This window comes from Elaeis guineensis, chromosome 3, assembly GCF_000442705.2.
Source record: "Elaeis guineensis isolate ETL-2024a chromosome 3, EG11, whole genome shotgun sequence".
Taxonomy (NCBI): Eukaryota; Viridiplantae; Streptophyta; class Magnoliopsida; order Arecales; family Arecaceae; genus Elaeis; species Elaeis guineensis.
In genome coordinates, this window is record NC_025995.2 from 7,902,521 (window position 1) to 7,918,606 (window position 16,086).

General features: G+C 35.7%; 1 protein-coding gene across 1 annotated transcript; it reads right to left on the minus strand.

Annotated features, from left to right (window-relative positions):
• Positions 1-5,828: 5,828 nt before the first annotated feature.
• On the minus strand, positions 5,829-15,720 carry LOC105042324 (serine/threonine-protein kinase 52). The gene is made up of 8 exons (XM_010919488.4): positions 15,431-15,720; positions 15,289-15,349; positions 14,660-15,166; positions 7,582-7,703; positions 7,151-7,359; positions 6,885-7,059; positions 6,523-6,657; positions 5,829-6,318 (listed from the first exon to the last, which is right to left on the minus strand). Exons 3-8 carry the CDS (start codon positions 14,982-14,984, stop codon positions 6,112-6,114), a joined length of 1,173 nt encoding a protein of 390 aa, XP_010917790.1. The 5' UTR covers positions 14,985-15,166; positions 15,289-15,349; positions 15,431-15,720; the 3' UTR covers positions 5,829-6,111.
• Between the last annotated feature and the right edge of the window lie 366 nt (positions 15,721-16,086).

Here is a 16,086-nt window from a genome sequence, read left to right on the forward strand (position 1 = left end):
CGAAACTTTTCGACGAAACTTGAAAAAAATAGAAAATGCTTCATCCTTGGAAGCTAAAAATAAAATCTAAGTAAAATACAAAAAATCATCAATGATTACAAAACCATATCTTTTTCCTCCTATACTAGTTGTCCTTGTAGGACCAAATAAATCTATATGTAAGAATTCTAGAGGTTTAGAAGTTGAAATAATATTTTTAGATTTAAAGAAGACTCTTGTTTGTTTACCTAATTGACATGCATCACATATTTTATCATTATCAAAACTAATTTTTGGCAAACCAAAAATCAAATCCTTTTCAATAATTTTGAAAAGTGTGTGCATACTAATATGTACAAGCCTACGGTGCCAAAGCCAATGAGTCTCATTAATTTTAGCATTCATAGCCACAAGACATTGTATGCTTTGTAAAGAGAGATTATCCAAATCAACCATGTATACATTGCCATGTCTATGTCCAATAAATCTAGTGGTAACATCAGTGGGACTAGTTACAATATACATAGATGATTCAAAAACTACTTTATAACCTTTATCACATTATTGACTAATACTTAAAAGGTTATGCTTAAGACCATCTACAAGTAAAATATTTTCAATGCAAGTGGAAGGAGTGATATCAATGTTACAGATACCGATGATCTTTCTTTTGCCATTATCTCCAAAGATGACCATCCCTCTATTCTTGGCTTCTAATGTGATAAATTGAGATTTATCACCAGTCATGTGTCTTGAGCATCCACTATCAAGATACCACTTCCGTTTAGTTGCTTGGGATGCAAGACACACCTGCACACATGAAATCAAGTTTTAACCTTAGGTACCCAAGCTAAGTTGGGTCCTTTGGGGTTAGTCACAATAGTTTCTTTTGGAACCCATATTTTTTTAACATTTCTATCATCAAATTTATTTGATAAACATATATAAGCTTTGTGCTCTACCTTGCCATATTTAAAACAAGTGATATTTGGCAATTTTGATGCATTGACAAAAATATTTTTTAAAAATTTTTATTTTTTTAGAGTGTTATAGCCAAGTCCGACTTTATCATATACAATTTTTTGACTATCAATAATCATTTGAAGTTTGTTTGAACTAAGAGTAAATCTATCAACTATAGATTTCAACTTGGTTACTTTTTCTTTTAGATCTTGATTTTTTTTTACAAGAGTTTCATTTTGACTAGAAAGTTCATCCTTTTCTTTTATTAGAGACTGATTTTTTAGTTCTAATTCTTTATTTTTCTTATCAACTTCTTTATTTTTCTTAGTTAATACATGGTTTCTTGATTTCAAATTTTTATTTTTAGTACCTAATTCTTTTAGGTCATTTAAAAATTCATGAAAAGCTTCTAACAATTCATCATAAGTAAATTTAGGTTAAGTTTCGGATGATACCTCAGTTTCATGTGCCATAAGGCACAACTTGGCTTCTTCATGAGATTCTTCATCGGTGGTGGAGTCATCACTGTTACTTCATGTAGCCATCATGATCTTCTTCTTCTTGAACTTCTTTTGGCCTTTCTTGAGCTGGGGGCATTCTGATCTGAAATGGCCCGACTTCTTGCATTCATAGCAGATGATGGGCTGTTTCTTTTTCTTTTTTTTGCTTGACTCTCCCTTGACTAGTGGTCTTCTCCTTGTCCCTTGTCTTTTTCTTCTCATGAAGCGTCTAAACTTTTTGGTGATCAGGGCCAAGTCCTTATCTTCTTCGCTATTGTTTGATTTTTTTGTATCTTCTTCTTTCTAAGCTGTCAACTTGAGGGTTATGGTCCTCTTTCTTCTAGTTTTCTCTTCATTATGTTGCTTCATGGTCAGTTCGTGAGTCATGAGGGATCCAAGCAACTTCTCCAATGGTAGAGTATTCAAATCCTTGGCCTCTTGGATTGCAGTGACTTTTGCCTCCCATAATCTAGGTAAGGATCAGAGTATTTTTCTCATAAGATCACTGTTAAAATAATATTTGCCAAGACTTTTTCAACTATTTATGATGTCAGTGAAATGAGTGAACATTTGAGTTATTGATTCTTCAGCTTCCATTTTAAATAGTTCATAGTTGTGTACAAGCATATTGATCTTAGATTCTTTTACTTGGTTTGTGCCTTCGTGTGTGACTTCTAACCTATCTCAATTTTTTTTAGCTGAATTGCATGTGAAAATACGATTAAATTCATTAGCATCCAAAGCACAATATAAAATATTCATGGCTTTAGCATTGAGCTGAGCCATTTTCTTATCAATTTCATCCCATTCACCTTCCGACTTAGGGAGAGACACACCAATTAATTTAGTAGGTGTGTGTGGTCCATTTACTATGACACTCTACATATCATAGTCAAGTACTTGTATGAAAATTTTCATCCGAACTTTTCAATAAGTATAGTTTGACCCATTGAAAAGTGAATATCGATTTGTAGATTGCCCCTCGACTAAAGATATGCCAAATTGGGCTACCATAGACCTTTAGCTCTTGATGGTTAAATCAAGCAAGGACTAGAGCACCGGGCTCTGATACCCCTTGTTGTAGGGGTGAATTGGGTCTTTTTAAAATTTTAAAAGATTAGTGCACTAAAATAATGTGCTAAAGAGATCGAGTGAAGTGGGTTGATATTCAATAAAAATAAATTCAAACACAAAAGAAGGAATACAAGTAAATGGCACAAAGAATAAGTAAAGAGAAGTAAGCACAGCAAACACAAGAATTTATAGTGGTTCGGTGCCAACCTTGCACCTATATCCACTCTCCAAGTCTCTACTTGAGAATTCAATCTACTAAATGGATTCAAAGTTACAACACATCGAATAATTCAACCCTTGCTATTCAAGTAAGAACACTTATTTTTCAGGTACAAACCAACCTTCAACAATCCGATTCAGGGTTCGGATCAACCCAAACGAGGTTTGGAACCTCCCAAAATTCAAAAATCCAAATACAATTTCAGAAAAATAGAGTACAAAAAATTCAGCACACAATCCCCTTAAATAGATACAATGAATGCAAAATAAATACAATACTCAAAGAGAAGAAGCTTTTGCTGAACACTCTCAATAAATTTCACACTTGATTGCTGCTGGAGAGTAGTTGGTGAAGTGATTAAATGCTTCTTTTCTCTCTTTTAGGGCTAAATGAGCTTTTCACGGATGTGAGCTTTGAATGCTAGCAAAGCTTTATGATTTTTCACTTTAAGAGAGTATTTATAGTTACTATTTACCCTTGAGAATGTCTTAGAGTTGGTTTAGAGCCGTTGGAGTATGTTTAATGCGTATTAAATACAAAAAAAATAGACTGAAAACTAGTCGTTACACATGCTCGTAGGAATGGAACGTCCCATGAGGCGTCCCACTGGCATTGGGACATCACATGGGGCGTCCCAATAGGCCAAACAGAAAGTTTAGCTTTTTATTTTAGTTTCAGGGTCTCAAAGGTCGTCCCAATCACATAGGTCATCCCAAATGGATCATCCCACTGCGTGCCATGAGCCAAAATAAAGTATGCCGGCTGCCCATCGAAAAGGGATGACCCAAATAGGTCGTTCCATTTTGTTCCAACCCAATTTTTAATGCATTTAAGGTCCGAAACTTATCAGAACACTTCTAAACGCTCTCAAGTGGATTCAAATCAATTTGGATACTCTTAAAAGCCTTCAAAAACTTCTCCAATTTGCTGAAACTTTAATTTTTGGCACACTTGATAAAGCCTTTCAAATCCAATCTCTTAGACTACCTGAAACATCACAAAAATAATCTCCAAAGATAGGAAACACATTAGTAGTCCCATCAAATGGTTTGTGATCATCAAAATTTATTTTTGGAACAACAGAAGGACACTGTCCCCTTCTCCACGCACCATAGCATGCGCCCATCTTTATCTACGCACCAAGAGTCCTTTCACGCTAGGACTCTAGCATATAGCACCTCCTGAGGCTATGTGGTGCCATCCAATGGCTGCCACATTCTGATCCAAACTCAAATTAAGCCTTGGCTCAATTTGGTTTAATCAAATAGTAAGATTCGAATCAAAAATGAATCCTATTTAAGGAGCTAGGATTTCCACACGTGCTAACATGCTTACTGATAATCCAATTGGATCCAAAATTTCAATCAACCATATCAAATAGGTCCTTGGTCAACTTTCTTATATGTGTGACCTATTGGATTCCATATCTAGCTAGTAATAAGTTCGGATGTAAATTGATCTAATTTAATTAGAACCCTTCTAATCGATTAAGGTCCAAACCATGCCGACCTGAGTTCCACAATTGGAACTCTTTCTAATTAGAGATCGAATTAAATACTTTAATTCAATCAAACCTATAAGTCAAGATTGACGTTTAGCAATATATCATAACTATTCAGAAGATGTGAAATTTGATAGAAATACCAAATACATCCTTCGGTGGCAAGTTACCATGCAATTCAATCTTTCGATCATCCTGCATCCCAAATATGTCATGAGTATGGAATCATATCAAACTCGAATATATATGTATATTGATTCTCCATTAATCAATGATGACTCCAATGATTAAGCATTAGAAATCCTATCTAATCTTCATCCTATTTTGACCAAAGACTTTCTGAGTCATCTAAAGATAAGAATGTATAGGATGACATCTCTCCTTAGTAAAAGTGATCAATTCACAAACTCCATACACACTCCATTATATCCAGAACATTCCGTACATATCTTTATATTATGCTTAGATGTGAATCAAAATATGAATTTATATGCACAAGATTCCATGATAGTCTTAGATCTAAGGATCACTTGCAAAACTCCCACTTTGAGAACTATCTTTTGACATGCAAATAAGGTTTCATAAGATATTTTCTGTTAACGAGTCAATTCAATGAACTCATTACCTAATGAGCACCCATATCTTTGTATTAGTGTCTCACACAAGTGGCTTGTGAGATCAACCACCCTCTCCATGAGCCTACATAAGATGTGCCAGTCTATCCAAAAATATTGATCTCCGACATAATGCTCCTACGATCAGGAATATTTTAAATTAGGATTTTAAGATTTTAGGTCTCATTGAGATGACCTCTTTATGACTCTAAAATTATTGTCCTAATCTATGGGGTCCATCATAATCTTAAACACAATAAAATATAGCTGCAATGATGAATTAAAATACCTTATTAATGAATAATGTTATTACATGAGTTGGAAGTCTACATATAAAAATTTTATTATATTACTTATGCGATTGACTTGTAGGACATTAATTTTTTATTAATGATCTTGACCATAGTCCAAAGATCCATGATAGAACTGTGTTATTAGCAATGAATCATATGCACATACACAAGTGCATATAATTCTCTTCTCTTTTTCCTTTTTGTTCAAACATTTGCTTGCTATAACATTTATGATGTTTTCACAATGCTGGCTACACGCTAAATATCGAAGCACAGACATTGATGTAATGTTATAGAGCATTTGTAAATTTACAACTTTATACACAATCCAAGTGTTAGTTTGTAATAGATCAACTTAATTGTCAATACTTAAACCGTTGTGGTATGGTGCTCCCTTTTAGACATGCATGCAGAATTTCTTACTTTAGCCACCAAAATTCTTTTCTGATACTGCCTCATGTCCTGCCTAATGAAAAGTAATGCCTGATGCAAATGATGCAGATCGGTGAATGCGAAATTGCTTTTGTAGTAGCATGGCCGGCAAATGATCCAATGTTACATGAAAACATGGACGAAGCCACTTACCAAGTTTTTAAATCAATTGGAATCACCAATGAGACCTTTGTAGTATTAGTAAAAACTTAATATATCACCGCACATACTTAATGAAACTGTGGCATCAGATTATACAAGCTAACAACATGATCTTAGCATTAGAATCAGATTGTGGGGTTCAGGAAATACAATTTAATAATGTATGATATATTTCCCAGGTGCACTTTAGAAACATCAATGGCAATAAGATCCCAGCCAGCAAACTATGCGATGCCAATTTGAAGTGTACCAATAGTTTTGAAGCAAAAATATTACTTTCGATTTCTCCAACTCAAAATCGGAAACTCATGATCAATAATTTCCAAATTTGAATCACATTGGAAGCTCGCCGAACATATACCATCAAATGTCGCTATGGACCACGAGTTGGAGTAAAGCAGAAGCATCCACCCGCCTGATCTTCAGGTATCATCCCACCTCCTTTACTGGTGTCGATGGCCTCTAAGAGCTTCACAACTTCATCCATCTCTAGTCGTTTATCTGGATTTGCATCCCAGCATCTCCGCATAATATTTGCTAGAGAGCTTGGACAACATCGAGGGATTTCTGGACGTAAATTCTGCCAAAGGTTCAGAATAAATTACAGCCCATTTGTATTACTTATTAAACATCTGCTCATGATGATTTAAGATGTAAAATAACAAGGCTGTTCACAGTACTTTCTTGAACTGATGAGGACTGGTTATTGCTGTCTTTTGGTGAGTGATATAAAATAGGTTAAAGCAAATGGATAGCAAACAGAAGTTTCAGAAGTGAGACTAACCTGCCGGACAACAGCAGAGGATACTTCAACGAAGCTGAGATCAGGGTAGGGCATGTCACAGCAGTAAATCTCCCACAAACATATGCCGAAACTGTAGACGTCGCATCTATGGTTGTATGGCTTACCCTCAAGAACCTGAAATGCTCCTTTAATCAGTATATCTTGCATGGAAAAGGAATCAAATGATTCGGGAAAAATATTTCTTTGAACTAGTTAATGACAAAATACCTAGACATTGACTAAAGTCAGGAATATATTTAGGTAGTCTTCTATACCTAGACATTTTATAGGATTCAGTTAAACTCTCTTAAAAGATATATATGTCCAACAAGAAGCAGATATGCATATAAGGAGATGGGCACCTCTGGAGCCATGTAGCCAAGGGTACCCGTTTCACCAGTCATGTCCTTCGGATTCTGAGCCTCAACACGAGCAACACCAAAATCGGCAATTTTAAGATTTTGCTGGGTATCCAATAACATATTTTCAGTCTTGACATCCCGATGCACAATCTTCTTTGAATGTAAATAGCTCAATCTGTAAAGAAGAAATATTTTTGTTTTCAGTAGCACTAAGAATCTGGATACTAATTTTAGCCATAATATGGTAATACTAGTGCAATGCTTACCCTCTAGCAAGATCCAACGCAAGTTGAATGACAATCTTATAGGCAAGTTTCTTTCTCCTGTTTTTTATTAAATATTTTTTCAATGATCCTCCAGCAAGATACTCCACAACAACACAACATGCTCGAGCTGGAAGGGAACCATGGTCATTGCCAGTAGCATTGTTCTGTGGAATCCTAAGGTCTGACGTACCCATTGAAGCCCCAATGAACTGTAAAGAAAAATATTGACGCCATAAGTAGAACATACAGGTTTCGATGCAGTGAAAGAACATAAATAAGAATACATTTCTACTTTGGAACATAAGATGGTATGGAATAAAACTACAAGAACAAACTTATCTATTAATCATTCTGAAATATCCTGATGTGGCCAATTGACAGATTTTGATCAACCAATGCCAATAAGCTGATGGTTCCAAAAACGTCCTCACCTTAGTAACATTTGGATGTTTAAGCTTATGCCAAACAGCAACCTCCTGCTGAAATGATGTTCGGAGAGCAGCAGTTTCAGCATCAGTGGCAAACCCATCTTCTCCCCAGTCCAACAACTTCACTATAATATAGAAAACAATTATTATGTAACGCAAACTTCAGGGAATGCAAGATTGTATCATTGGGAGATACACCTGGAGACTGTTTAAAACCAACTTATATTAATATCATGTGTATATTGCAAATCACTCTCAACAAACAGATTCTCTCTCATTGTAGACAAAATATCAGTGGACTGTATCCTTTAACCAACAATTCAGTGAACAAGAAACAACTTTTGAATACAGAATCAAACATGATATATTGCTCTTAGACGCTGTTAGAAAAGAGTAAAAGTAATGTATTAAAAGGAAACAGCAACAAAAGCATATAAACCAGAAATTGGAAATACAAATATGGTAAACTTGAGGGAAACAAAATGAAATGCAGGGAAAACATTCAAGAAACTGTTTCTTAGTGTCTCAGAGTATGGCATATGCATATAAAGCATGTTACCGATAATTCTAACCTGTTTTCATTCATATCTGAACTGCAAAAGGTCATGCTTTCTAATTCTTAAGAAAACAATGAAACAAGATAGTGGAGGGGGGCGGGAGGGGGAGAGAGAGAGGAAGTTGGTGAAAGTTATCTGCAATAATGACCTATTATGCATGACAGAAAATCATGCATCCATAGGCATACTTTCTGCCACATGGATCACCAAGCCTGGATCTGGATCTTTCTCAAGAAAGAATGAAGCATTTCGAAAGAGGTTGGTGAGATGATCTATGAACCACTAGGCACTAGCAACTCAACAACATTCCTCCAGATCAAATACAGAAAGGAACAGATGCAAGCTAAATTAAGACAAGCTACATATAGACCATAGACGAAATCATGAAAGTTAGACTCAGGAGTTTGAGCTTGGAAATTCATCACAACAGGGCCACATTCTTGGCATCTTCTCCACTATATTCTTGACTATGTTTTTGTATCTGCATGCATGGTATGCAATTTTTTTCCTTTTTCCTTGAAAATTCCCTGGATTTATAGGTGGCTCAACTCATGACCAAATTAATTATTTCTGAGCTTTATGCATCAAGCTATGTTGAAGGGTTAACCAACAAAGCATCTTCCTTGTTATTGTGAGGCCACTACAAAAGTGTCATCCGGTCATTCCATTTCTTAGCCTGCATAAAAATATGTGGGACACAAATGATATTTTTGGCATCTTGTTGGGTGGCAAGAGGTCAAGTTCAATGAAAAGGGAGTCCAACCTCATTGTGCATAAATCAGAGGGCGACAGGAAGTATCTGCTTCTTCAACCCTTAATCCAAGTCTGAGATCACTTGGATCAACCTCAACGAAAACCCTTTTAACAACCAAGGATCCTCAGTACTTGGGTCAGAAAACCTCCTTCCAAGTCTACCTTATTATAATCGAGTTAAAACAAGAAGATCTAAAGTCAAACATGAACATGTATGGCCACACCTAAATATTTTGGGCAGGTTGGAGGATATGGGTGAAAACTTGCCAACTCACCTATTTCTAAGCCCTCTGGCAAAGATTCTAGCACCTTTCCTGATTAGGACATTTTCATTTCAGGTACCTTCGACTTAACTATTTTGCCTTTACCTAAAATAGGTGCCATCACCACTAACCTTGTTTTCTCAGTGTATCCTGCTATCCTTCATCATCCGTCTCAATACCTTCATCTCTACAGAATCTATCTTGTCTGTTCTCCTTTTGTTGCCAATACTAAAAATGCAACACTGCAACCCTGCTACCATCTTAAGTATGCCAAGGTATGGAAGGTGCCAACAAGTTCAATTTGAAAAATTATCAGGGATGAGTTACCATTGACCTTGGTTCAAATACTGCCCTCACTTGATTTAAGTGATTTCATTGTATTGCTCCTATCCTGGTTCTGTGAAGAATTAAGAAAAACAAAAGCTATGCCAATGTATGCATTAGTCACATAACACCTAAGAAGCACTTCTCCACTTTATCCACCAAAACTCTGCACATATGCCTTCAAATATCACTTTGTTCTTATAAAAAATAAGGTATCAAAACTGGTCAGAACATAGCATGACTTTGTCATCAAGTTTATCCACATCTTCAATTTGATTTCTATATTCTATTTGCAAGTAACACACATTATGGCACTTCTTGCTCAAGATTACCAGTAAATTTATCAATAACAAATATTTGGCAAGTGTAACGCAAGGGCTTTGTCCAAGAGAAGAGAGCATTTGATGGATGACTGTCATCTTGTCAATCAAGATTGTTTTCAACAGATTCGATAAGTATACTCCCTGTTTACTCTTCAATTATATCTTCCTTTTATTTAGTCATTCAAGAGTGAAAATAGAGGACGTACTGCTATAAAAGGGTGTATACGAGGATTTAATTCCTGTGGGAAAGGGAGGGCATACCACTTTCCCGAGTGTCAAGAAGGGCACCATCCTAAATGTCACAATAGGACAAGATAAAGTGGGAACCGGGATGGGACGGAACATCCACCATCTTGAGTGTCAGGACATGACACGTCCCATTCAACAGAAAAATTAGGATGACCCTATACCACAGGATTGAGTAAATGAGTGTATCAAGGTGAGCACTCAGGAAAAAAAAAAACGTGGAATTGAAGATGCATCGACACACCCCCAAGAGTTTTCATTATAACATTAGAGATAACTGGAAAGAGTTATAGCCTTAATGTAAGCTCTTGATGTTAGGTACATTGACCCCACCTCCAAGAGTTTGCACTATAATGTAGAGACTACTTTAAGAATTTATACACCTAGTGTAATTCACATAAGTCCATCATAATTGAAGATTTACATGTTTTATACAAACACTCCTAAAGATAATAGAACATATATCTACAGCAGTACCACCTTATAATTTAGCCATTCATCCTCGATGCCCACCAAAGTCACCTTCTGATACTCCATCACATGCTTTATCCAAGTTGATAAAAATCAGACTTCGATTTTCTTTCTTTTTTTACTTTTCCAATAATTTTCTAAAGTAGATTTAATCTCCATTATTGACCTTCATGCAATATAGCCAAATTGCTTCTCTAAATTCATTTTTTTTTTTTAAAACTGTTTGTGCTATCAGACCTTTCCATAGCATCATAATGTAACTTCTAAGTTTAACTCTACAAAATTTGTCTATTCTTGTAAATAAATATCACAGTATTTCTTTTCAAAATCAATGGTTAAGATAGTTAACAAAAGGCACCGAATCTCACCATGATTTTCCAAATACCATGGGTACTCTATCCTTTGCATCCTTTTCAATTTAATCTCTATTTTACTCTTTTAAATTCAAAAAAGAAAGAAAAAAAAAATAGGCAACTGATTTATGTGCGTCTCCTTAAAAAGGATTATCTAGAAGCTCCTCATTCAACAATTTATGAATATTGCTTCTATATCTTTCTCTAAATTTTCCACTATTGTCGTTTTCATGGGCTTGGGCTGAGCTTAGGTCTTAAGAGTAAGGTTTGAATCAGACCTAGTCTAACCATAGCCTGTTATAAAAGTAATCACTGAGACTCCCACATCACATATGATTTCCGTCAAATAAGAATCTTCACAGTGAATAACTTCTAACAGCAAATTCCACCAAAATCTCAGTTTTAGCTACTGTTATCTTAAACTACTTTAAAGACCCAATCCCATATCTCCTTGCATCAATTAAGTGTCAGAGGATCTTTTTTCTGAGGCGTGCACTTAAGCTGTGAATATTCTTCTACAATGAAGTTTTGTCAATTTTCAAATGCTTTCATGTGAGCAAGTCTTCATGCGTGGGGTAAAAGGTAGAAGGTTCTTTGAGAATATCACACAAACAATGAATGGTAAAACAAAAAGTGAGAAAAACTTTTAACAGAGAAAACATGTTCTTTGGGGAAGAGGATGGAAAAAACTCAAGCAATGGAAAAAAAATTGGAAGATTCATTGCATAATTTGAGAACACCCTTAAGGGAATTACTAAAATGAGCTGGGTGGGGATTTGTTGTGCTTTGGAAGAAGCAAGAAGGATTTCCTAGTAATGCACTTATGTTTGCTTTCCAACTTATAAGAAATTGCTTGGTACATAAAATACTAGTGATGTCAAGAAAAGGACTCCATGTAATATTACAGCACCCTCAACTAAATGATCACATTAATAAAAGAAAACTAAAACAGGACAAGAACACAACAACAACAGGAAGGTTCATATATCCTAATTGTTGCCCTTAGTGGCTCAATCACCAATTTAAGAATATAAGATGAGAAGTTCAACAAATATGCTAGCACAAAATTTTCCAACAATATGCTCTGTGCAATGTGGAACTGCTAATAGCAACTGAAGAAGTTAAGAACACTTCTTAAAAGATTAATTGGAGGTTTTCTTCATTTTGTACATTCAGTTGACATTCCCTAAAAATGGTTGGAAGCTCAAAAGTAAGCTAACAAAGGTGCATCGCAAAAGGTATCTCAATGAAATAGCATGAGCCGCACCATATCATATGAATCTCACAGAAGATATACATATTGCCTCTATTTTTTTCCATGATAAATGAGGAGAGAGAGAGAGAGAGAGAGAGATGATCTTCTACTGTATGATGTATGCAACTTTCTCAAGGGCCAAACCTCGTATGATAATTTTGTCACCATGCACTCCAACCTCTAAGCAAGAATTATATTCATCTGGAACAAATTTTTTATCACTATCAAAATTTGGCAAAATAACCAAGTAAAAGAAGAAAACCAATCATATAAATCACATTGACATTTCACACTCACATTCCCCCAAAATATCACCAAAGCAAACAGCCTCCATTGCTTTGAAATATTTTATAAATGAAATATTTCCATAACTTGCCTTTTTAAAACCTCAAACTCTGCTCCAAATCAAAAAAAAAAAAGCCCTTAAGTTCATCATTTCCTTTATATAAAATTGTAATATAGGTTCTTTGTCAAATGTTGACATCTATCTATCTATAGATTACTCTTGAATTGCATCTGACCCTTAGTTCAATATTGTTCAAAAATTGCAGACCAGCCAATCAAGATACCATAGTCATTACCAGCTCCATAACCATTTACCACCAAAATGTATGCAATACATCTAGCAAATTATGAGCTTCTTGCTATAACCACAATCACTAAGCCTTGTCCAAACTATTCGGATTCGGAAATTAATGCCTGCTAGAGGGAGGAAACAGTAGATATACATTCTGCAGTACATGCTGGTATATATATTCGGATTCAGAAATTAATGCCTGCTAGAGGGAGGAAACAGTAGATATACATTCTGCAGTACATGCTGGTATATATAATAATCCACCATAAATATAAAATTCAACTGAATAGAAATTACGCAATGTCATAATTCACATTCCAATCTAAACTAAATTCCAGTTTGAACTAGAAAAATATGCAAGAAACTTAATCTACATGAACACTTCACAAATAATATAGATCTAGCAAAATCAGTAGAATGACAGAATTTAAGTAGTAATGTGTACATCCAGGTATCTAAAACCACCTTTAATCAGGAAGAGATGAACAAATGACTTGAAATTCATTTGCGGAATCTATGCAAGCCAGAAATATAAGAGAGTACAAGTAATTATGTCTATGTCCAAGCATCTAAAACCAACTTTAATCAGGTAAGAACATTGAATGACTTGGAATTCATGTTTGGTATCCATGCATATTGGCATACATATTAGATTCATATGCCTGCACATGTATGAATGGGTCAACAGAAATCATGAGAAAAGGGAGGAACAGGGTAAACAAAAAGTAAGGAACATAGTGACCTGCCTCCGTATTATATCATGAATCTATTGCCCCGCAATTCCAAGATTGCTCATGTGAACTCATATGTTACTTATTAGTTCCAAGTGTTACAGATTTTAATGAATTCTAGGCCTATCGACTTACTTTAAGAAGATTGGTTTGTAAAAGAAATGAAAGAACAAGAAGAGTAGAAGAGATAAAGCAAGTAATCGCAATGACACATTAACATAGTATTTGGAAAGTCATGTGCAACCATTCTTTTTAATATGCAGGGAAGAGGAAGGAAACTTAGGAAATAAGATTTTTCTTTTCATTCTAATTAACAATTGTGGTTTGTTAATATGAATATTCTCTTATTTTCTTTTCTCCCCAGGGAGAAAGGGAGGGAAAAACTGAAGAAATATGCTTCCATCCCTCCCTATAATTAAATTAAATAATGCAAGAAAAAGGACTAAGAGAGTGATTCTTTTATCAAGATGACAATGACAATGATGATGCACATACTGACAGTGTCCCTCTTATGATGCCAAGAAACAAGATCGACTAACATGGCTCTGCTATAAAAGACTATCAGAATAATTCAGAAAATAAACATCTGATGACATCAAGCAGGCAGCGAGTGCCTGGGTATTGCAGAAGATATCAAGCAAGTACTTAACTTCCGTGGCAGCCTCCATAATGGGTCCATTTGTAATAGCTAAGCACATACTTGGGATGTAATAAGGATACTGAGCAGAAATGCTGAACATGGGAATTAAACCAAGAAAGAAGTTTCATATTTAATAAACGAAGAGTTATCTTCATGAAACCTCAAAGGTAAGGAAGTGTTGGGAGGCATAACAATTACAGGCGACACCTATAATTTCCAGGAGGTCAATAAGCTAAAACATGCTTCCCTATACCATGTTCCATGGAGCCTTCGTGACTTAGAGTTGTGCTCCTTGCTCAATCCCATTTTTATAGGAAAACGAATGATAATGATGATGTCCTTTCCAACAGAGAAAATACCTACTGATGGACACATATGCATAGCTAAAAATGAATATGAAAAACTCAAAAGTTGCACAGATAGGGAATAGTTTGCAAAAAAACCAAACTATATTACAAGACAGTTTCTCTTATCGCATAGAAATTGTAAGTAGTACAACAAATTTCAATTGATCATATATATGCAGGCACCAATAGAATATAATAAGTCATGCATTTGTTTTAAGCCCCAAAGGATGGGAATAGATACCTGCAACATCTTGGCCATCATACGTGCCACGATACACCGTTCCATAGGTCCCTTTAGCAACAACGTACCTTATATCCAGTTTAGATAGATCAATCTGCCATTCTTCTTTGGGCTTTAGAGGACCACTCTTATCCTTGATCCACACCCTAGAAAGTGTTTTCTCCAGCTGAATATCTAAGCTCTTGAGGTCAATCTTATCAGCTCTCAAGAACATGTCCTTGTTACTCAAGCTCCCAGAACTCTTCAATTTATTTCGTGAAACCTCCTCCTTTGCTTCGGAAGCACCTCCAATGCTTCTCTTCTCTACTCCTATCGTCAAATCCATATTGCCAAATTAACCCAACTCTGACCAAATTTGAGGTGGGATTCTCCCAAAAGGCTATAAATTGTCCATAATTTCATCCAAAAGCTATAAATTATCCATAATTTCATCCATCGTCAGCCAATTCAAAGGAAGAGACGCTAAAAAGCTCCCTCCTTCACGACCGCAATCCTCAATCAAATGCCCTGGAATACAGAAACCCGAAAACCCCTCAATCAAACGCCTGGATCAGATTGGAACACAGAAAAATTCCAACATCCGTCCATCAGAAAAACTTAATTTTTACTACAAACAATGCAAGTCAAACCTGAAATCAGAGACAGTTGCCAGAATTCAGCAACGAAAAGCTCCAAAATTCCATGTTTTCACTGCCAAACAATAAAGACGCTCAATTTAGGCCCAAATTCAACAGAAGCAACCGCAATTTTCAAGATTTTGATGAAAAATACCAATTTTTCGATATGCGAAACCAGAAACGGATAAAAGGATGGAGAGACGGGAAGGCGACGGAGAAACCCCGAAGAAAAGGAGGCCGATCTCTTGGACCCCGGGTGCGACACGGAACCCTAGGTAACCACTTTTGGATCGATTTGGAGTAGGAAAAAGGGGGAAAGTGGAAGAAAAGAGAGGAAGGACGGGCAACACGTCACCTTGGCCGTCTAGAAAGAGAAGAAGAGAAGAAAGAGTGGAGGAAAGGGCGCGAGAAAATTGGGGGAGAGACGACCGCTTCCAATCAAAGAAACAACCGGAGAGGAAGACAAGTCCACCAGAGAGGCTGAGGAAAGTTTTTTTTTTTTTTTTTTTTTTAACAGAAAACTCCTATAACGTTTGTGTTTTTATTCCTTGACCCTTAATTGGGATCTGCCACCCTATTCAATGTGTGATTGGTAACAGCAATGGATGAACCGTCCATTTAGATAATTTTATTTTTATACTTTATTTCAAAAACATTATCATTTATAATCTAATTTTATATATTTATTAAATAAATTTAAATGCACCCATATTCTACTCACGAGACATAGTATACAGTGTGCCAACCAAAACATCAAGCTAAAAGTGAGGCTTGGTCAAGTATCATGGTGTGCTAGTATTTTTTTTAAAG